Source organism: Falco punctatus (assembly GCF_963210335.1).
Source record: "Falco punctatus genome assembly, chromosome: 6".
Lineage (NCBI taxonomy): Eukaryota > Metazoa > Chordata > Aves > Falconiformes > Falconidae > Falco > Falco punctatus.
In genome coordinates, this window is record NC_137585.1 from 39,295,576 (window position 1) to 39,318,995 (window position 23,420).

Here is a 23,420-nt window from a genome sequence, read left to right on the forward strand (position 1 = left end):
CCTCTGGGTGAGGGGGAAATGAGCAAGCGGCTGCGTGGTGCTTGGTTGCTGGCCAGGGTTAAACCACGACAAGCTTGTATGCAGATTTCTTGACTTAGGAAATCTTATGTAAGAGCTGAGGTTAATTTAATGACAAATATGCTAAATCCACATTTGGAAATAAAAGTTATTCTAAAAAACCCTAGAACTATGGAAATCTGATTTTTAGTGGTTTTGCATCCTGAGTCCTGCAACCATCGCTTGAAAGATTCTAGCTTGACTTCCCTCATGTGCCTTATGACTTCAGCTTTTTCTCTTCCTGTATTTCTAGTTTTCTGTCATCTCTTGATTGCCTTCTTTTTCCTCTTGCTCCTGTTTCCCCTCCAGTGCTGTTTAATTGCAGGCTGAAAAAGAGCCAGCAAAGTGCTACAGCTAGTTCTGAAATACACCATTGGGTGCAGGCAGATAATTAGAAAGCAGGCCAAACGGGGCAGATGATTGTTGACATCCCTGTACCACTTTTCCTTAATGGAGAGACTAAGATGGAGATGGGGTTTTCTCTCTGTTCATTAATTTTTGTGCAGCTTGCAAGAACTTAATACTGTTAATTTATTATTCAAATTTGGTTGAAAATAGTGAAGTGTCAGAAGTTATTGATATGCTCCTGAACAAAAAACCAGATGCATGGACAGCAAGATCACACAGGTTTGATTTCCTTACAAAACTGTTTGAAACCCTCTGTTTCTGATTATGTAAAAAAAGATCTTATATGCAGAGCATCATTAATCAAAGGACTTAATGGAAAACATATTAGCTTACCTATATAAAATAATTTCAAATGTGTATATTAACAATCTAACTTCTTTATTTTAGCCCAAACTTATTGTAACAGCAAGTTTTGGAGTAGAACCAAAAAGGAAAGTGGAATACATATCCCTTCTAGAAGGAGCACTGGCAAGGGTACAGAGCAAACCTGACAAAGTTCTCATTTACAAGCGACCTAATTTGGTGGGTGTACAGTTGTTTTGCCTTTGTTATATTTCAGATGTGTATGTATCGCATGTGCCTTTTCTCTTTTACAAGTAAAATTTTTAATGTATCTGTTGTAGTTTGTTTTTTAATTTTATGAGAGAACTTTTTATTCATAAAATTTAAATAGTAAATATAACTAATTCAGCAGAGAGATTACTGTACAAAAAATTGCATAGGACGTTTTTTGACCCAATTCCATTTATTCCATCTGTTTTTCTTTCAAAAATTTTCTATTTTTCAATGGGCAGGGCCATGTTCCTCTTGCCCCAGGTCGTGATCTTGACTGGGAAGAAGAGCTTGCAAAAGCACAGTGTTATAAATGTGTCTCCGTTCCCTCAGACCATCCACTTTATATTCTGTATACATCTGGAACAACAGGCTTGCCCAAGGTAAAGGATTATCTGTAGTCTGTCTGTGTCCAACCTATTTGCAGTTCCACTTGAGAAAACATTTAATTAAAAAGGTTGAAAATATTTGCCAGACCTCACTGCTGTAAATGATAAACATTGCTAGAAATAGTTTAATCTAATTTATTCACATTTCACTGCTTTAAAATCATAGGAATAAATCATGTTTGTTTATTTAAATAGAGTAATATAAACTGCATTTACATCAAAATGTTTGTGCAGTATAAACTTTTGAGGACAGCAGAATGTTTTTTATCCATTAGTATCTTCTGTGTTTTAACTGTTTCAGAGAAGCCTAATATAATCACTTAACTGCAACATTAGTTAATATTATCAGTTGTGTGATGGCATTTATTGCTGAATAGTCTTTGCTTATTCCTTATTTACATATTAGCTAATCTTCCCATCGATAAGATGCAGTCAGTGACATTTCAGATTAAATGGAATGAAGCATGTATTGAAGGTTTGTGTTACTGAATAGTTCTGAGAACATAATTCCCATGAAAATGAAAGTTCAGATTGAGTAATAACATAGGGCATCCATTGAAAATGTTTGCTTTCAAATGTCATTCAGTCTTAATGATCAATTTTAAAAGCAAACTCTTGAGTGTTTGCTTGGTACTTAACAATTCTCTTTTGAAGTGTAGAAGACAAGTTGAATATAATTTTCTAGCGGTGCTCTTAGCAGTACAAATTCAGAGACAGTATCATGCATCCCTGCGTATGGCAGTGCTTAGACTGCTACTAGAAAATTATTTAATGGTGTTGTCTATAAAGTTCAGAATTTATGGGGAGATAAGGGAAAACAAACATCAGTTTTGCTGATAAAAATGTCTTCTGCTTTTGCCTTGAACGTGGGCACTTCAAAGCAACATATGTGTCTTGAATTATTTAATTATACTGTCAAAAGGTCCACGATAACATCCGTTGTTACAACAGGTATTTTCCTAGACTGTTAGTTTCAAGATATAGTATCTCAGAGATAAAAGTTCTCAGAAGTTTACTTCACAGTGTTGGCTCTCTGGAGGAAAACATAGACACCTTGAAAGGGTCACCCTTATACGAGGGAGTTTGTCAACTTGTGCTAAGCTACAGTGAGTAACTTAATGAATAAAATAACTTTTTTTTTTCATTTAAGGAACTTGCTTTTAAATCACCATGTAAGTAAAATCACTCAGTTAACACCTTCAAAAAACTTTTGTTGATCTCAGAGCAGGGACTAAGTTAGAAGCTGAGACTAACAAAGGCAATCTGCTTTCTGAAATTTGTGAGATGTTATTTAACCATTCTCTGCTGTGGCAATATCCATTTTAATGAGTTAATATGTCTCTACAGTCCTTGATTTCTTAGACGAGGCCTGAAAGTGTCTGTTTCATCCTATTAACTATATGAAGAGAATGTACTGTGCCTAGCACGGACGGCTGCATTGTAATGTCTGTACTGTAGACATTTGTTTGGTCCGATTAATCTCATCTGAATTTTACTTCAGAACATCAGGATATAGTTTACTTAATTATTTCTTCCAGAAACACTATACTAGAAGATGATGAAATGTGTATTAGACATGTAATATTACAAAGTATTTCAATTTTTTTCCTATTAACAATGTTCCAGAGCCTGTTTTTGGCTTACCAAGGTGCATGATGCTATTTGATACTCTCTCATTCTAATTTTCAAATCCTTCTTCTAGACTAAGACTGGGATGTTCTTTGTTTTGCATTCGTATGTATACTTCAGGCTAGATATTAGATGTTTCAAGAACAGACATCTTGTTTAAGCCAATTTTCTGACATCTTTAAATTGCAGAAAGAGGGGTACATTTCAGGGAGTAATTTTCCCCAGTTATTTTTGGGGTGAGCAATACCACAGGTGCTTATCTTTTCTGGTGATGATACAGAGAGTGTAGGCAATGAAGTTAAAACATGCCTAGCATTTAGATGGCCGTAGTTTCAGTGAAATAAATAGTTTCTTATTTTTTGTCAGCATAGGTTGAAGAAATGTTTGTATGTCCAATTTTAATGACAGAATTCTAATTTTGTTCGTTATCTTCTGAAAATTATTGTCATCTAGGCCTTGGGCTGGGATTTTATGTTTGTTTTATTGTGTATTTTGCTTGTTTTCCAAAGTTACTTCTTCAGTGGGAATGCTAGCACACGTGTGTACTTGTTGGAATGGGTCCTTTTCTTAAGTGAGGTGTTGGAATTAGACTTTAAGTCTATTGCTGCTAAAACCCCAAAATTTCATTGAAGACAGGAATATCATTGCATCCTGCAAATGATCTTAAATATTCACATTTTCTCATTTAGGGTGTTGTCAGACCAACAGGTGGCTATGCAGTTATGCTGAACTGGACAATGTCAGCTGTATATGGACTCAAACCTGGTGAGGTAATTCTGTTCAAATGTCATGTAAATGTTTTTGAACTCCTCTTAAAAACTCCTCACTGTAGTTATGGTTTCTTTTCATTTTAGGTGTGGTGGGCAGCTTCTGATTTAGGCTGGGTTGTTGGTCATTCCTACATTTGCTATGGGCCTCTCCTTCATGGGAATACTACAGTTTTGTATGAGGTATGATCCATTCTAAAAAGCCAGCCTTTGAAAAGGCAGCATCTCCTCCAGTTGGTGGTCCTGTTTATGCCTGTCTATTCTTCATGCCACATATGTTTAAATTGTGTGTATATCTTCAATGTTTATACTCTCCCATCTGTTACAGTAATTCTGAAGGAAGACTTCACTATTCTTCAAACTTGTCTATTTAATCTGTGTGACTGGTGATGTTCAGTGGGGCAAGGAACTCCAAAACAACAAACCTAGAAATGGCGGGTGGTGGAGAGTACCTGTGTTGCTGAGGCTTCAGCCACAGGCCATTAGGCTATCTTTATTATGGATCTATGAGAGGATGTTGTGTTTTGCATGTCTGGAGGTGACAGATTCTTGCTGGATCTGGGTTGGAGCAAGAACTTGTGAAGAGACTTACCTCTTCTTTCCTGCCTCTATCACTCAAAGCATCTGAAGCCAAGACTCAGATGACATTCAGGGCTTGGTCCTTCTCCTTGGGGGATGAAACTCAGTGAGGTGGAGAGGAGACTAGTCCAGTTAGAGTGGCCTGCTGCATCCTAATTTTGCTCAAAAAAGCAATCATGCTGCCTTACATTGTTATTTTTTTGAGAAGTTATTGTTGATTGTCTAATCACCAGGCAAGAAGATACAGTGTTGCTTGAACCTTACTCTTTATTGTTCAGGGAGTGAATCCAGTATCCATCAATGACAGTGAAAGACTTTCTATGTAAAAGCACCAATGTTGTTAGCTCTTAAGCATGCTGAGGCTTGGTTGTCTGCATTCACCTGACATTAGGAATTCTGGGTATATCTAGACTTCTCCAATGCTGTGCAGCATGACAACCACCTTGTAATTGTTCTGTCTTTTCTGACTGTCCTGGAGGCAGAAGTTGTTTTTGCTCTGCCATCGTGACATGTTAATCACCTCTGTTGATTTGTGGTGGTAATGAGAAACATGTGAACCATTAAGGGAAATCCAATGGTAACTCAGAGCATCCAAGAACTGCAAAAGTATAGTGAATGTGCTGGACACTGAGGACATGAAAAAGCAGATGAAACAAGCTTTGATGATATTGTGAATATAGCAACTGTTAGAGAACCATCTGTACCTAGTGCTTCTGGAGCAGGGGAGTCAGCATGGCATCGTGGAAGCATACTGTTTTACAGACCTCCATAGGTGCAGAAGTTCTGCATGAGGAAGTGGGTATTATGATTAAACTTTCTCCGTTTTCCTGCTATTACATCATACAACTGAAGATGACCATACTAGAACAGAAATGGGTTGTTACTGTTTTCAGGAGCAAGCATTATCAAAACAACCCTTTGGTGTTTGCACAACCAGTTAAGTTGGTATTGCTTGAGATGTGTTTCACTGTTATGAACTTACATGCTGCTGTTGGTGGATACCTTGTGCTGGAATTGTGCCTGAATTTTGAATAAGTATGTTTCTGAATCCTGGGGATACTGAGGAAGCATGGGCAGTTGCAGTGAGGTGAGGTTGTGTCCAAAACTGTTTGGGTAGTACTGCATCAGGCACTACAGAATGGACTGTGGCTTGCTGCATCCTGTTTTGGAGGACAGAAGTATACTTGACTGCTGGAAGTTCTCTCTATAAACTTAAAAGAGAAATTCTCACAAGCAGAAGACACCTTTTGAAGCAGGTCAAGAATCCTAAAGTCCAGAAAAGCAACGATCATTAGGGGGGTGTCTACATGATGCTTCAAATCACAGAAGTAGTGCAGTTCTGAAATAAGTCCTGTGATTGTCCTTGCTTATTGATTTAGTTCACAGAGGGGTTTTAGACATATGAATTACTCTTTACAGAGAAAGCTGAGAGAAGTTTTGCCACTTGTGATAAAAGGGAAGGATCCAATGAGTGGGACTGCACTACTGTGAAGATTTCTAGAACAAATGAAAAGTACATATTCCGACAGAAAGCTTTAAAACTGTCAAGAGCTCTCACCTTATTCTCAAGTACTTCTTGTGCTATGCAAAAGGGCCAAATGGTATGTGTGACTTCATATTTGCTAATGACTGCCAGATGTCTGCTTGTTCTGACTTTCAGCTGCTCCCAAGCTTTTGCTTCTGTCATCTTCACCCATCCTATTTCTTTTGCTGTTCCTCCTTTATGAACATCTTTTTTACCTCCTTTCACACTGCTGCATTTTACAATAGTGACAACTGTTGCATTGGCCTCCCAGAATGTTGAGCAGGGGCAACCCAGGCCTTGACAGGCTGTGGTTTGAAAGGCCCAAAGGTTTTTCCAGAAACCACCCTGTTGCCAATGTGAAGCCTGCTGCAGAGTGAGAGAGGACTGACAAGCAGCGCTGGATTCATTTCAAGTAGATGAAGACCATGTTCTTGATGAGGTGGGAAGACCATGCTTCAGAGCTGGCATGGTACATGTGCCTCTACTAGAAAGATCTTGAGCAGATCTTTAGGGGAGGGGACAGCACTCCACCAAACTCGGTGCTCTAGAGAACATCCATGCCCTCAGTCCCAGGACCAATAGTGTGGGAGAAAAGTCCAGGGAAAAATATACCTACAGTGTTTTACATGTCTACATGCCTGCAACTCCCAGAGGACACCCACAAGACAACATGTAGGAGCACCCTCCCTCTGCCAAGGCAGGCAATGGGAACTGCAAAATCAGCGGTCCAGATGCCTGCCTGAGTGAGTGTGCGTGCTCCTTTCCTGTACACGTACTGAGCGTGGGACTGTGCTTAGGAGGTTTCAGGTGAAGTCAGGGCACTGGTCCAGAGCTGTGGAAAGGCGACATGAGTGTGTGCATTGACTGCGAGAGCTGCTGTGCCTCGAGAGGTGATTCCTCAGGGGCTGTGAGCTGTGAGGGAAGTTCTGTGGAGCAACAAGCTCCATCAGAGACCACCTGCCCCGTCCCAGCTCTGCCGGTGTGCCAGGCATAGTCCTGGCAACTGCAGAAGTCATGTACATGGTGTGCCTCGATAACACAGCCCTCCTAGGCTTCTGCACAAAACCCCAGCCACACTGTCTTTCTCTCCTCAAACACTGTGTATAAAGGACCTACCTTGTGGTGGTAGTGGTGCTGGTACTTCTGGTGTGTCAGATTCTGTCCCTGCCCTGCAGTTATCTGCTTGCACAACAACTATCATTCAGGATGATACTATTTCTTTGAAATGCAGTGGTTAAGATAGTGGTTGTTGGCAATATAATTATCTCTTCCTGTGCTTCAAGTCACACTCTGGAAAGGCTATAAAGGGAAGGGCACTGCAGGCTGTGGTAAGGCATAGTTGAATTAACAAGGTTTACCCCCCAAAAATCGATTGAATGCATCAAAGGAATGTGTGAAGCACACAGTTGCGGAGGAGCGGAAAACTAAGGACAGAGAGAAGTATTGGGAATCAGTTCCTTTTTAATCGTTGCATAACATTTGCTGAATTGAGAGACATTGATGTCCAGTGGTATTCCTCCCGTTCCACTCCATGCACTTGTGAATGCTGAGTGGCTTGATGACTGTTTGCAGTGAAGGAGCAAAGTCCTGATACAAATGGATTTCTGGATGACCCATCTATGACAAAGAGAGCAGAGAACTGTGCATACAGGTACTGCAGAAACTGTGCTGAGTGTTTCAGTCTGAAGGAAGGTCTCAAAGATGTCCTCTTAGATCATTCAGACTAAAAGTGATACCCTGAATCTGGAGGGCATTGGAAACGTTTGCACAGTGTTTGTCCTATGTAGCCCAGTGTCTTTCAGATGCCCAAATGTAGGTTGCGGTTCCATGATGCATTCAGTAATAGCACAGTTAAGTTAGGCCTGTGCTGCACCATTGGCAGAGGGCCGCAAGGGTATGTACTATCACTCATGATGCTCATTGGCACTGGGGACATCATGAATGATCCTGTCTGTTGTTGGCAAGAAGGCACTGGCATATGTTTTGGTTCTGTGACCAGAGATATGGAACATAGGGGATATAGAAACTTTATGGTGGAGTCTACTGGCAGTGCGTGAACTGACATGCTACTGTCATCTGCAGGAAACATGAATGGGGAAGTGTGACACTTCCTAGAAGAGGAGTCCCTTCAGTCGAGGAACAAAGATCTTTAGGATAGCTTTTCATCATAAAACTTTGAGCTGCATTTTTGGTCTAATGAACAAGTCTAAGTCTAGTCTAAAATAAACCTCAAAGAGCATCTAATGGAAGAAGTAAAGAGCATTGGCATTAAATGTTTTGATCTGCTAATCTGCTCTAATTCACCTCACTACTTGCTATGTAAACAAAGTCTGTGACACCATATGTGCTCATATTTGTGTTTCATGGTCTTTTTTCACATGGTACTGAGTTTATTTTTACCAGTGCATGTAGTAGGAAGAAGATTGATAATCTCTCATAGAATGGCAGATTGTGACTAGGTGACACCTGTGTATGTTTCTTTGTAAAAAAACCTGTTGTTTATTGGTTTTGTAAAAAAAATGTAAAATAAGAAACAAAATACAGTGTTTAAAAGCAAAGCAAATCTTGAGGTCTTAAAATATGTTTTGGAATATGTTAACTTTTTCTTCTCTTAATGGAAGGACTGTGGGTAGTGTTAATTTTTTCTATGCGATAGGAAAATCTGTTATGACTTGTAGGATCTGAGGCAAATAACTTCTTTTAGCTTCTAGTCATTGGATTGATTTTTCAATAATCTTTCAGAAAAGCAGGTTTGCAAAACAAGTCTTTTTAATTAAATATTTAAGTACACAAAGTGATAACAAGTACAAGGTTTTTTTTTCCCTAAATGGCTAAGACAGAGAAGCTCACATGCCTTAAAACTCCCAGACAATGATTGCAGCAGCCAGAGAAAACTTAAACAAATGGTTATTCTTAATTTGAATCTCAATGTACGCTGTCCAGGTAAAGTTTACTGACTTGCTTAGTTTCAGTGTTCAGCATGAAGGCTTGCAATGAATGCATTATTGAAATACATGATGCAGAGAATATCTACAGTGCAACTATGGCAGTAAAAATCAGCCATTCGTTTGAGTATTGCTTATGCTTAGCTCTTTTTTAAAAGAGTCTCTGATCTGGTGGAATCCACTTGCTTCTGTGAATTTTCAAACCAGCTCACTGTGGAACTTCTGAAAGCTTTTGAGTCAATGAGAATTTCCAGCTTCCTGATTACAGGAGTAACACTTGGTTTGTAGTACACATACAAGTTCTGAAGGACATGAGGAAACCAGGTTATTTCTAGGATGCTGCAAACTAAAATTAATCAAGTAGGTTTTTTAAAAAAAGGAGGAAGGTCTTTGTTTAAAAGCAGTAGTGCAAAATCCTGGGAAAAGAAAAAGAGGCAGAATTCAACAGGAACAGCTAAGAGAGAATACGTTGAACTCATGAGGTAGACTTTTATGCAGAAGGGTTTCCTCAGTAGCTAAATATTTCTTTCTATGGAAAACCAAGTATGGTAAATTTACTGCAGTTCATATGTTAAAATACATACATTTGTGTAGATGTCCAGAAGAATTAACACTAGATACTTGTGTAGTTGAACTTGCAAATAACTCCAGATGCAGAGGTGGATTTGTGATACTTTGTAGCACATGTGTACATACTGTACAGCTGTCCTACATCTTTTACTCATCCCAGAGGTCATGCTTGTCAGATTCTTCCTGTGTGGTATTCATTTATGTAGGGCAAGTATGGATACATCTGTGAGAACTGCTAAAAGTTCACTAAATAATTGGGGGATTGATTTTAATATCCTGAGTTAAGTCATGTAGGCTCTCAATTAACTATTAAAGAGCAATCACTACTATGCTCTTTCTGTTGTGTATAAAATGATCATTTTTCCTGTAAAGAGGAGAAACAGTCTGGACAATTCTATGCATTATTGTGGTGGCAGAAGAGACCACTGTGAACAAAAGAAGTAAGCTTTGGCTCCAAAAAATTAATTGAAGTATGCATGGCTTTACATACTGAGGTATTCAGTGTGGATTTTTCACCTGCCTTTTCCTGAGGTGAAAGGGTGAGGGATAACAGTCTGTGTGCTGTATTTAAATCCCACAAGACTCCATTTGTCTCTTTCTCTTTGCTGTTACATCTTTACAGTATGTAAAGACCCCGTGAAATCTTTGGAAATTCAGTATCCTTAAACAAGAAAGCCCTGTTACTTATTTTGACCTTGTTCTGTTGTCTGGAAATGAAGGCTTAAAAGGATGTGTGGACATCACTGTAAGCTATACTTAATTAAGTACTAACATGCCATCCTTCAATCTTGATTCTACTTTCCCAGGAACTTTATTTATGTAGATAATCAGAGTTAATAAGTATATTCAGGATTTATGAAGCAGAAGTATACTTTAGGAAAATGATATCTATTCTTTGCTGATCTTACAGTTGATGGCATTTTTTGTGTTTGATGGGATGGACCAATACGTAAGGTTAATTTTCTTGTATAAGATCTACACATATGCTGGAAATCTTTGCTTTCTTTGCTTGGGTAGACTCACACAGAGTAGATGATCTGGGCAAAGTTAAGAGAGAGACAAGCACAGCACAGGGCTGCACCTTCTCAAGTCAGCTGTTACGTGGATCGCTAACTGTGAAGTATATAATAGTCCGCTAGTTAGGATTGCTGCTGGTTTTGCAGTACATGAAATAGTACACTATTAACTGTTTTGACTAAAGGGTTTGTAGACTGCATTCTTATTTGTACGTGTAGGAGTGTGAGAAATTCAGCATATGCTGCTAAGAGCTCGTCCTTGCAGTGTCAGTGTGTGTCATAGATGTGCGTTCCCATATGCGGATGAGTGTTCATAAAGGTAAGCCTATATGCTATGTAAGTATACCTGTATAGATAGTAATCTCTTTTCCCCCTCATGTGCATGATTGTTCCTTTTATTTCTAAGTGTATTTAATTATCCGCAGTTTTCAGTTCATTTATTCAAGCGTTCTATCCACTAGTCAAAAAGTATTGCTTTAATTTTTTATTTTTTTATTTTAGAATCCTACTTTATGAGTAATAAAATCTTCTTTTAACTTCCTTTGCATTTTAATCAAGAACTTTTGGAGGCAGTGGACACATAACATACCTATTTGGAGTGCATTGACACTAAATGTGTGAGTTCAGCTGAAATCTGGAGAAGAAAAAAATTGAGCTCCTTTCTAGGCTGATTTTATAACTTGCACTATTTACCTAATATTGGATACTTTTCAAACCCCATCTCCATCTTTATTTCATCTCCATATGCTCAATATAGTTCCAGTATGCAATTTTGGGGGGCTTCAGAATCTCCACAAATAATTAAACAGAGAACTGCAGTTAAACGACTTTCACTAGAAAATAGAAATTAAATAGCAAAAAAAATAAAGAAATAGTTTTTATTCCTTTTCAAGTTTAATTCTATTACAAAAAGAGTTCCGTTTTCTAGTTTGTCTGGGAAAACCCCAGTGATTTCCAAATAAATCAGGAGGAGCATGGCCAGCACGTTGAGGGAGGTGATCCTTCCCCCCTGCCCTGGTGAGGCCACATCTGGAGGGCTGTGTCCAGTTCTGGGCTCCCCAGTGCAAGAGAGACAGGGAACTACTGGAGAGGGTCCAGTGGAGGGCTACGGAGGTGATGAGGGGACTGGGGCATCTCCCTGATGAGGAAAGGCTGAGAGAGCTGGGGCTGTTTAGCCTGGAGAAGAGAAGACTGGGAGGGGACCTTGCCAATGCCTGCAGGTATTTTAAGGGCGAGTGTCAGGAGGATGGGGCCAGGCTCCGTTCAGCGGTGCCCAGCGACAGGACAAGGGGCAATGGGCACAAACCGCAACACAGGCGGTTCCACCTTCCACCTGAATATGAGGAAAAGTATTTTTACCTTGAGGGTGACATAGCACTGGAACAGGCTGCCCCGAGAGGCTGTGGAGTCTCCTTTGGAGACATTCAAAACCCTCCTGGATGTGACTGTGCAGTCTCTTCTGGGTGAACCTGCTTTAGTAGGGGGCTGGACTAGATGATCTCCAGAGGTCCCTTCCAACTCTGAACCCTTCTGTGATTCTGTGTAAATTCATAGAATTGTAAGGCTGGGGACCACTCTGATTGACTTCTCTGAGATTCTGAATAACAAAGAGCAAAAACTTCACCCAACAGCAGAAATGCACATTTATAGAATGAAATATCATATTAGCTTGAATATTAAATTGCTATAGTCTATTTAATGTTTAAACACCTAATAGACGTTAATTAGATTCTTCATTCCAAAGGGATTAACTCATCACCACCCCATTAGTTAAGCAGGAGAGGAAAGCAGTGTGAGAAAAACTGCAATTTCTTGGAGATAAAAGACTTTGATAGTTTTATAGTCACTATTTTTGACCACTGATAGTGGGCCACAATAAAATTGTTGCATGAATTAGCAGAAGAGAACCACTGCAGTGAAGAGGTTTTCATTCTAGCAGGTGCAGAGTAAGACAAGAAAGAACAGGGAGGAAAGCAATGAGTTCCTTCAGCATTCTCTCACACAGTCTTACATTGAAGTTTTATCTCTGTGTAAATGTGTGGGGGTCGAGATGGTTATTGTGATTATAAAGGCACCTCAGTTTAAAATGTGTTGGTTTTGGAAAGTAAAAGGAGTAAAGATCCTTCTTTCTTTAAAGTGAATATTAAAGAGAAATCAGAGTTTATATCTGGTTGACCTACATGTCTACATTTTTGCTCTTGGTGAGAAAATTATTAAACAATAATAGTACGTTTCTCATTTTTCTTTCTCTGAGATGCCACCAGTCAAGTCTTCAGACAGTGTTCATGACAACAGTGTCGTCTTTTTGAGGCTTAAAAATGGGAAGAAAGACTTCTGTACACACAGGGAGAAAAATAATGTTTACAAAGAGAAATAGTGTATCATTTTTCCTCTGTTCAGAATACTGTCTTAACAGTGGATATTAATAAATCTGTAGCCAAAGTTTCCTAAATGATTGCCACATGATGGCTGTTGGGTTAGGGAGTGTCAATATGCTGTTTAGATGTGGGGAAAGAACACCTCATCCCCTTTGCCTAAGGACAACCGATATTGAATATAAACTGTGCTAACTTCATACCCTCAATTCTTAAAGTGATTTGTTTATTTTTAAATTACTTAGTAGGTGCAACTTGTCATTTTAACAATTGCTATGGAAACCTCATGCTTTCAATTTTTACTTGCTGTAACACCATTGTCAGGAATGTGAAAACAGTAATGAATTCCTTTGAATACAGCAAGACTGGGTGTTTTTTGTTTTTTTTTGTTTTTTGTTTTTCCTTTTAATAATCTGTCCTGGATTGTTTTTTCCAAGGCATGATAAACTTCGGCTATAAATAAGCTACTTGAAGTCTCAGAGCTCACTCTGGGTTACTCTTGCTGATGGGATCGCAAGCTGTAAGCAACAGGGCAGTGTGAAGAGAAAGTCTAGCTGCTGCCTGTGGCATCAGGAAGAAGGCAGCGCTGTAGTTTCAGTGCTTGGGACTTTGAATTGGAGCTAAGGTAAGGAAGAGGATGCCCACACTTGCCAAGTGGCCATCATTAAGGACTAGTAGACTAGGACAGAGAAGGAGCTGTTGTCCCATGTGCACATGGAGCGTTCCTTACAATGCTTGCTGGGGTCTTTCCAGTCCCTGCTGTTGCAACAAATCTGCACGGTAAATAACAACAGCAACAGGTTTAAAATTACTCTCATTTTGCACAGTTCTTGGAGGCATCCAGCCTTTTTGCCGTTCTTGTAAGCCATTATCATCAGCTTAGAAAGCAAGCACTGTCTCTGAAGTTTGCCGGTTTTGTGATGTTTCTGCCATGACCCATAGTGATTGTATTTGTGGAGTGAATTCAGTAGGATGGATCATTTCGAGTCCTTAATGGAGGTCTGGCAGCAGGGTCAGCAGCAGAAGGGTGAATGCCTCTATGAACATATTCTTTTGAATCCTGGTATGTCAGGACTTTGTATGTGCTTTGTTGTCGGCAGGTTTTAGAGGCAACGAATTCCATGTATAATATGTGCTATGCAGAGAGAATTTCCTCATGATTTCGAGTTTATCTTTAGTTGAAGGGCCCCTTGTTGTTCGAGGTCAGACAGAAAGGGAATTGCTGTGCTGTCACTGATGCATTGTTTGTTATTTTATTATAGTTCCTCTCATGTCTTTTTCTCTCAAGTAACCCATCCTGGTGGCCTCTGACTTTCCATAGGAGAACCTCTCTATCCCCTTGATAGTTCTTGCTGACTGACTATGAATCTTCTTTCATAATCATGTGTTATCCATCAGGACATTCTGCCTCAGGATGTCTGCTCAGCTGGTAGACATCTGATAAATTACAGGCTAAATCTGGGTACTTCTAGAAAGATGTTCCTGTCTGTCTGTCTGTCTCAGAGTGTCTTTGTAGGTTATTAAAAGAAAATCTTTTCTACTTGAATCATCCTAGCTGATGCAAGAAGTGTCTGCTTCTACTTTTCTTTTTTAAATTCGATGAGGCAGATCGCTCTCTGCCTGCCTGGTTGTTTACCATGCTCTTAGTTTCTGCCAACCACAGATATTATTGCCAGTAACTTTAAAAATAAATTTTGATCTCCAGTATTGATGCAAATACTGAATAGCAACAGGTCTTGAACTGATCCCTGCAGAAATCCAGTGGAAGCATCTCATTTGCTCATAGTCCCCAATTGACTCAGCAATCTGTCAGCCTATTATGAATTCAATTACCCTCTGCTTTATGGTTTATATTGCGAACTTGTATAAATCAAAATGGCATGTGTTGATAAGCCTCTCATGGCATCTTGCAGTACTTCTTAAAATTTTTGTATGATAAATAAGAACTCTCTTTGGCAATTCTATTTGTAGGTTTTTGGGCTCTGAAATTAATTTGCAGTGTCTCAGATTTGTTTTGCTTATGTCTGTTCAGTTTAGCAAATGCATAAAACTGCTGCCAAGGCGCTGGGGAAGGTTTTCTGCAGAATCAGAATATTTTACAGCTGGGCCAGACTTTTTTTTCCCCCTAAATGAGTATTTTAAGTGTTGCCTTATTCTGAGTATTGTTTCTTATCAGCTGTCAGGTGAATTTTTTATCTCTTCCACTCTTTGTGTTTTGTTTTTCTCGTAGATCTGAGAACGGTACTTCCCCAAACCAAAGCTGCTGTGGCTTAGCTGTGACAGTACCAGCCTGTCAGAGCCCTGCATGCCTATCCATGCACGCCTAAAGGTTTAGCTGCTTGTGTTGAAGATGCGCTCGGGCTGAGGCTCAGGCTGGAGCTTGCTGCAAGTGTGAGGCACAGGCACAGCTGCGATGTAGCTCGAGCCGGGGTCAAGGGTGAGGGCCTGAGCATAAATTACCTCCCAAGGAAGAAGGGTAGGCTCCTTTCAGCTCTTATCATAATTCTGCTGTTTTCCTAGTGGTCTGATCCAAGGTTACGCAGATGTACCACGGCAAACCTGGCCTTGAGCACTGGCAGCCAAGCCCCGGGGAAGGAGTGGGTGTGCTCAGCGTCAGACAGCCCTTTTATGGGCTCTGGGCATTTCCATTTGGTTAAAAATAACAACCTACCTTATTAGTGTCAGACTAATGAATTTCAGATTGCTCCACAGCTAGGTTTTTTACTGTCCAAGATGATTGATACTAGTTCAATTACATAATTAGTTAATGAGAAGTTTATAGAAATTTGGAAATTTTCAATCTGAGACCATTTGTTTTAGCATTAGTTACTGATGTGGGCTTGAACTCCTAACGGGGTGGTTACAGATCTGCAGGTATAGTGAACGTTATAGAGAGAAAACATCAACTTGAGTAATAGTTCATGAACAAATACTGATGAACACATGAAAGTTGTGATGAAGATTGCAAGGATGATACTTGAAGACAGTCTGGTGGAAGATTTTTCTTTGGGAACTGTGCTTATTTGACAGAAAGAAAGGACATAACTCACTTTTTCAGCAAGCAGATCACATTCTTTTGCATTTCTTTTTCGTAGTGTAGGATAGGCTATTAGCCAAAAGGGGAGTGGTGGTGTTGATGGTACTTCTTCCTGCTGCTTCGGCTGGGAACCATTTCTTTTATTTGTTTTCTCTCCATTTGCTTCTCACCGCCTGCTCCATCCTTTAAAAAGGTTTTTCAATTGTACGTTCTGTTTTGTCGTTTTGTTTTTTTTTTCTTTTTACGGTGATCCTCTGCTCCAGCACTCATCTCACCAGCAGTATCTCGCCATAGGGCTGTAAAGCCAATGGTATGTATCCAACCTCAGGCATCCTGTGTTCTTTAAATCAACCAAATGGTTCATCGGTGCTCTTGCCCATGTTCAGGCACAGCTGGATGCAGAGCAAGTGGGGAAGGCTGCAGTGGGGAAGGCAGATGGGAGGGAGGGCGAGGGATGAATTATGTGAGCCTGCATCACAGCCAGTGTGCTGCTTTTTATGTTGGGATGGGGCAACTAACTTGATTAGTGTGTGTTTTCATAAAGGCATGTACTGTTTTACTAGTGCCTCATTATCAGAAGAAAAATACTGTATTTGGTAAATTCTTCAGGGTATTCAAATGCCTCTGTTACTTCTGCATCTTGGTGAAATGAAAAGTATTACTTAGTTTTGTATGCTGCTTTTTTTTCCCACTGGACCTATTTATCCATTCCATATGTGCATGTACACAAGTATGGTGAAGGTATGACTTTGTCTTGTGACTGGTGAACTGCTGTAAATATGGTGATTTTTCAGGAGTGAAACTTTGTGTTTGTGGCTTCTTGATAAAGCGTTGACAAAGCCCTATTTGCAGTATGAAAAGTATATATGTCTCTAACTTGTGTGCTCTGTCAAAGTCCATCTTCTAAGTGCGTGAAGGTTATGGTGAAAAGGTTATGCCAGTACCTGTAAAGCTAAAACTCTTTCCACATTAACGTCATCTTTTCATAATTTCAGAATATGTATGGAGCAGGTCATACACCGTGCTAATTATATACGGTAAAATAGTGATTGTGTGATCCTGTGCCAATTGCTGTTCATATTTGCAGCACCACAGAAAAAGTATTTTTGATTTTTTTTTTATTATTTTTACTACTTACCATTGGACAATTTGTCACATCTGATTACTTCTGTTTACAATTCTCTTGACTAAGTCCCTTAGCTCAAGGCAATGTTTCGTTTTAAAAAAACAAACCAACCACAAACCAGACCACAGTGGTAGCACACTAAAACAGAAAAGCGTCTTCAGCTTCTGTCCAGGCTTCATCTAGAGTAGCAGCACAAAGGTTCCAGGAAACTAGTTGTAAGCAGCCAAGTGGGAATTTTTCCAGAACTGGGAGGAAATTTCTAGGTGAGAAAAAGCTGACATTATGTTCCACAGACCTGTGCTTGGGGATTTAGCTGCAGTGCCACTGTGTCCAGAGACTCCTGGTTCAGTGGGATGACTCTGGCTGCTTTACAGGCTGTTTTGCAGTACAGGTAGATGTAGGCATGACTCCCTCTGCTACCACTGTGGTAACAGCTCTTTTCATGGCTTTTCGTTTTGGCTGTCTTTTCATTCATATGCCTGTTTGTCCTATTTTTCTAAGTAGCAACTAGTATGTGCTGTGTTCATTCAAGAGATTGTGCCCAAAGCTTGTGAATTTATTTCTACAAGTGAATATGCTCACAGTATTATTACTATTTTTAACAAACACTTCTTTAAAGTCTTACTTGAAATTACTTCTGTTGCTGTGCTACCACTACCGTTGTGTTTTGAAGCCTTGAACTGTCAAGGAATTATGAGGTATTTTTATTCTGTGACATTTTAAATTATTCTTTCCATAGGGGAAGCCTGTGGGAACGCCAGATGCTGGTGCCTATTTCCGTGTGCTAGCAGAGCATGAGGTAGCTGCCTTCTTTACTTCACCAAGCGCAATTAGAGCAATCCGTCAGCAGGACCCTGAGGCAGCCTTGGGAAAGCAGTACTCTCTGAAAAGGTAAACTAAGGATACACTGGAAACAGTTTCTTACAGAAATGGGCTGGATGAACTAAGAATAGCAGAGTGTCTGGGGCTTTGCCCACCTCTGTATAGCAGAATTTAAGCGTGTTCTTGACAATTTGGGTGTTTGTCTGTTTGCTTGTAATTTTATATTGATATTTTGGAGGAGGTGAAAGCTGTTAAAAAGATTACAATTCTAAGGTTAAGAGCTCTTACTGAGTTAGGATTATTCGCTCAACCTCAGTTTTACTCCACTGTGCTTATATACCCTGTAATACTGTCTTGGATTACATGATCCTGTACTGTCTTCCCACATGACCTCTCATTTCATTGAGTGCGCAGAATCTTTAGTGTTCATCATCAGCTAGTCAATGTTTTGTTTCTCTCCCCATAACTTAGTTACTGTTTATGGTTATGTGCTCCAATGACTGAGCTATTTGCTATCTTGTACTGGTTTTAGGGTGTCCATCACTATACTGTCTCAGCATGCTTCAAAATCATGACTGAGTTCATCCTCACAAATCCCCTGTGAGATGAGAGAGTGGTATTATCTGTATTTTGCAGATGGGAAGCTGAGTTACAGAGAGATTAAGGTCAAAGTCGTCTATTAGTTTTGAATATCCAGTCTGAGCCGCTGAACGACCACTGTTTCGGAGTTCTTACCATTACATGGTTCAAGTGTGTTATTAGCATTATATTAATAGAATGCCTCTCACGCTGACTTGCATCTGTGAGTGTTTAGTACTTCTACAGACCAAGTTTCTGTATCCTATGGCAGACATTCTGAAAATTAAAAATACATGGGTTTGGACTACATCTAATCTTGAAGTTGAGTAATTTACTCAGCGTCAAACAAGGACTCCGTCAGACTGTATAGGTGGTATTCAGTCATAAGAACATCTTTTATCACACTTGTCCAATGAGAAGGGGAAGATGCAAAGCCATGTATCTTCATCAGACCTCTATATTCTTAATTGCTCAGGGAAGTTTTATTTATTAGTAAGCTGAATTTATTCCTGAGGTATTCATTACAAGTTTGTCATTATTTTCTTCCATCTGTTTTGAGTGCTATCATCAATTCTTACCACTCCTAGAAATAGGAAACAAGCTCATTTGAGACCCTAATGCACCATTCTTCTATGTTGTTTATTGACAAGAAAGTGATTCAGATGCTAGAAAATTTAATTGCTGTTCCTCAGCATTTTTTGAGCAATGAGTAAAATGACTTTAATCTGCCTTTAGAGCATTCATTTAATGGAAAATCTGCTAACCTGCTCTGTAAGCTGTCACATTTTCTGGCCAAATGAGAATTCCAGATAAGTCTCCTTGCTATATCAGTTGCCCCAGATATAAAGAGGTATTTCATCATTCCTATTCAGTGCATAGTTAATGAGCTTCTCCATTTGTCTGCAGGTTTAGTTCTCTCATAATTCACTCAGCTTTGCGCCATGTCATTCCCTGGTATGTGACTTCTCTTTAATAAACTCTCTAGCACAGCATTTAGTATATAGTAGGTGTAGTTGTTAAGAAATGGAGTCCAACAGGCGATTTAAATTTCCATTCTAGGAAAATCCTGGGGTTTGGGTGTTACTTGGATGGACTTTTCTATCCAAGGTCAAGTGAATTCTGTCTGTTTCAGTTTGAAGTCGGTCTTACTTTTAGTTAATTTACTTAATCTGTGATGCTTTTTTCTCTGTTACATGGTGCAGAATCTTTGAAATGAGATGTCTTTCTGTTACTTGGGCCAGACGTATCCTTACTTACTCTAGACTCTAAACCACATGTCCAGGAATGCAGTCCTGAAAGTGGTACATTTCATTCCTGGAAAATTCTACTGAAAAACTGATAAAGGTTGATGTCACTTTTAAAAAATCCTGTTACAAAAGACAATTACTGATAAAGTACAGAGTTGGTAGGCAAAGCCAGCTTCTAGTATACAAGAGTACTTGATTTACAGAAGTTGAATTATAAGCAGACTTACGTTCTTTTGAAATGACATAAGTTAAATAGACTTCTGTTAAGAACTGATGTGGGTGGCATCACTGGCTTCTGCACAAAATTATTTGTGAGGTTTCCAAAGGTTCTAGTGTGTATGCTTCAAATTCCTTGTTGGCTATTGGATTCAAATAATGAGATTTGTTTCCCTTTGACACAAAACATCACCTGTGTCTTAAGTAAAACAGATGTTCCGTTTATAGCACTCTAGGAGAAAAACTCTTGCTAGAGGATCTAAAGACCCAGCTTTTAATAATACACGGTGCTGCTAAGCAGTCTGTCTGATCTTATTGCTGCCTGTTGTGCTTGAAAAACAACTAACATTCAAATTCTGCAACCCTCATGTACCTGAGCATATTCTGTTCAGATTTTGGTATCTGTTCACATCTTCATGAGGTAACTCCATAACACCAAGCCATTAGCTCTTCCCATATTTGGAATCACGCTTCATCTTTTAATTGACATAATTGTTATATGAACTGGTTAGGTCTGATTTCCAAGTGATTGGCAACTGACAGTTTTGCATGAAATGGGGCAACAACTCAGCAGATTGTGGCTTTTTTGGTTTTTGGTCAATTGTGTATATTATGCCACTTTATGTCAAGAGAATCTATAGATTCTAGGTTGTTCATCTGATACCAGGTATTAATACACTTGCTTTAGAAAGAAATATGAGACTGCATAAAACCTGTGCAGAAATAATACAATAAAGTAGATTAGAAACTCCCGTTTTCTGTCTCATAACACAGGAACAAGAGGATGTGAAATTAAAGTAGCAAATCTGCAAAATTGTTAGATCAAAATACTTTCTCATATAATTGATGTCTCACACATGCTGCTAGAGGATATGTGATTAAGACGCAGAATGTAGGACAATTGAAGTACATTGTGCAGTCTTCCTGCTACCCCCTGCTTTGGCCGTTCCTGTTGGAGGTCTGAGCTGTGTTTGTGAAGAGCCTTTGTGGAGCTCCCTTTCACCCACACTGTGAGAAGATGAGCTGCAGTTGTGTTCTGCATCTCTCTTGACTGTCACCCACACCTCCCGTGCTCAGATTCTTGTGACCAAGGTGAAATCTGTTCAAGGAGGAAAACACACACACATGTCAATGGAGAAAAATCAGGAGACCTGAATATATTACTTCTTTATTTTACATGTTTAAGTGTCTGCAGTCTCCAGGTGCATAAAGAATTAGTAAGTTTCCAGTTTGTGTTAAGTGCAAATGAACCTTCCTCAATGTCTTTTCAGGAAAAAAACTTATTTAACGTGATGCAGATAGAGGTTTTCTTTGCCAGAGAAAGCTGGTGTATGTGTTCCAGAGCGAAAAACACTTCTGTGATCTTTTAATTTGGAAAAGTGCAGCTCAGATTATTACCCATGTGAACACTCTGGCTTTTGGGAAGTGGTTTGGAGATGCAGTTTCTTTTGTGCTTGGAGTGACACCAAAATGTACATGCTGTATTGAACAATTTGGATTGCATCAAGGCCATTAGGGACTTTGATCTGTCCCATGTGTCAGGTGACACTTCAAGTCCACTCTGCTGGACTCTCGAATAGCACCAAAAGCTTGATTGCACTGAATTTTATGTTAGGAATGTAGGTTTTCAGAAAAACAGCTTAGCACATACTTATTTAAGAGAGGTTTTAAGATCTTTCTTCCCCATTAACTGCATTGCAGAGATAGATGATTGCAGTAATAGGTGCACTGACATGCTTTGAAGTTTTAAGTGGATGGTTAAAAAGTTGTTCATAGTGGGACATTTCATAACCATTGCCACCTCTTTCTTGCCATGCTGTTTGATAGGAGAAAATAAGTCCATAGTTCTTAGGCTTTGTTCGACTTGCGACACTGATACTCTTTTTGATGGTTTTGTGCTATAAATTTGCCAAAGAGCTAATCCCTGTCCTTCTTGCAACATAAGGTTGCTCTTGAGCCTGCAGATTATGCAATATGATTACTAAAGCTGGCAATTCAAAAGAGAGGGATTCTGCTTTTGGCTCAGGTGGTGACATGTCTTAACTTTTCATCATGTTTTAACTTGGGCCGGTAATTAAGCACCACACATTTGCTCACTCACTGCCCCCTCACCTAGAGGGATGGGGAGGAGAATTGGAAAAGAATGTAAAATTTGAGGGTTGAGATAAGAACAGTTTAATAATTGAAATAAAATAAAAATGAAAGAACAACAGTAATAACAATAACAGTTATAATGAAAAGGAGGGAGAAGGGGTAGGAATGAAATCCAAAGGGAAGGGAGGAAAGAAAAGTGATGCACAACACAGCTGCTCACCACCCTCTGACCGATGCCCAGCCAGTCCCCAAGCAGTGATCCACAAGCAATGATCCACAGGCTCCGGCTATCACACTTATATACTCTGCATAACATCCCATGGTGTGGAATATCCCTTTGGCCAGTTTGGGTCACCTGTCCTGGCTGTGCCCCCTCCCAGTTTCCCATGCCCCTCCAGCCCTCTTGCTGGCAGGGACCAAGAAACTGAAAAGTCCTTGACTCAGTATAAACATCACCCAGCAGCAACCAAAGCCATCCGTGTGCCATCAACGTTATTCTCACACCAAATCCCAAACACCAAAAGCACGGCACCAGCTACTAAGAAGAAAATTAACTCTATCCCAGCCAAGACCAGGACACTTTTTCAAGTCTTTTATGTTCTTGGTGTTTTAATAGCCCTATTTTTAAAACAAGGATGCTTAACAGAATTTTTCAGCAGTTGATACAATGAATTAATAAATTGAATTGTTACATCATAGCTGAAATGTTGTGTTTAACATCCCTAACTGCGGAACATTCCATGTAATGTAAATTGCTCAGTCCTTAACAGGAGTGCCCTGCATGTGAATGTGAGTCTTAAAAAACTTTTCAAAAAAAAAAAAAATACTTGTGGGTTTTACTTACACAGTATTTCATTCTCTTCTGTCATAAACTTTTATCTGTTATATCTTCCAGTTAGCTATCAACTATAATTACCAGCAATAGCTTGTGCTTTACAATAAAAAACATTCAGGTGCAAGATAGTGATTGGGGTCACACTCATAATTGTTATCTGCTAACGTGGGACGTGTTCAGAAAGCAGTTTACCAAAATGATGTTGTTTATTTGAGTACAGAAAACTATGCTTATTTGATGTGAAAGGTGCTTACACATTTGAATCCCTGCCTTCTATTCCAAGAAAGAAGACACTCCAAGTCATCTTGGGGTGTCAGAAAGGAGGATTGGCTGTAACGCTGTCCTGAAATTGAGGAAGTTGAATTCTTTCTTCTGCATGTTCAGGTTCAACATGGTAACAGTTTTCAAGATCTTCTGACTTTCATAAGTTTGTAACTAGTTCTGCAGTGAATTGATGTTCATATATCAGAGTTGTTATTATGGCTACCACTACGATTGTTACTTCTGCTTAGTTAACAGGTAAGACCGTTCTCAGGTTGTAATATTTAGCTGGTGCAGGGGTCGCTACCTTGGTAATTAGGATTCCCAGTCATGATTTAATCCTGGCTGGCAACCAAGCACCATGCAGCCACTCACTCACTGCCTCATCACG

General features: G+C 39.5%; 1 protein-coding gene across 2 annotated transcripts in view; it reads left to right on the forward strand.

Moving 5' to 3' along the window:
- Positions 1-23,420, forward strand: part of ACSS3 (acyl-CoA synthetase short chain family member 3) — a 117,816-nt gene that overhangs the window by 43,338 nt on the left and 51,058 nt on the right. For both annotated transcript variants that reach the window (XM_080393266.1, XM_080393267.1), the window contains 5 exons: positions 853-987; positions 1,260-1,400; positions 3,725-3,805; positions 3,890-3,985; positions 17,715-17,866. In XM_080393266.1, coding sequence (XP_080249392.1) covers positions 853-987; positions 1,260-1,400; positions 3,725-3,805; positions 3,890-3,985; positions 17,715-17,866 — 605 coding nt within the window. The remainder of the gene's footprint in view (positions 1-852; positions 988-1,259; positions 1,401-3,724; positions 3,806-3,889; positions 3,986-17,714; positions 17,867-23,420) is intronic.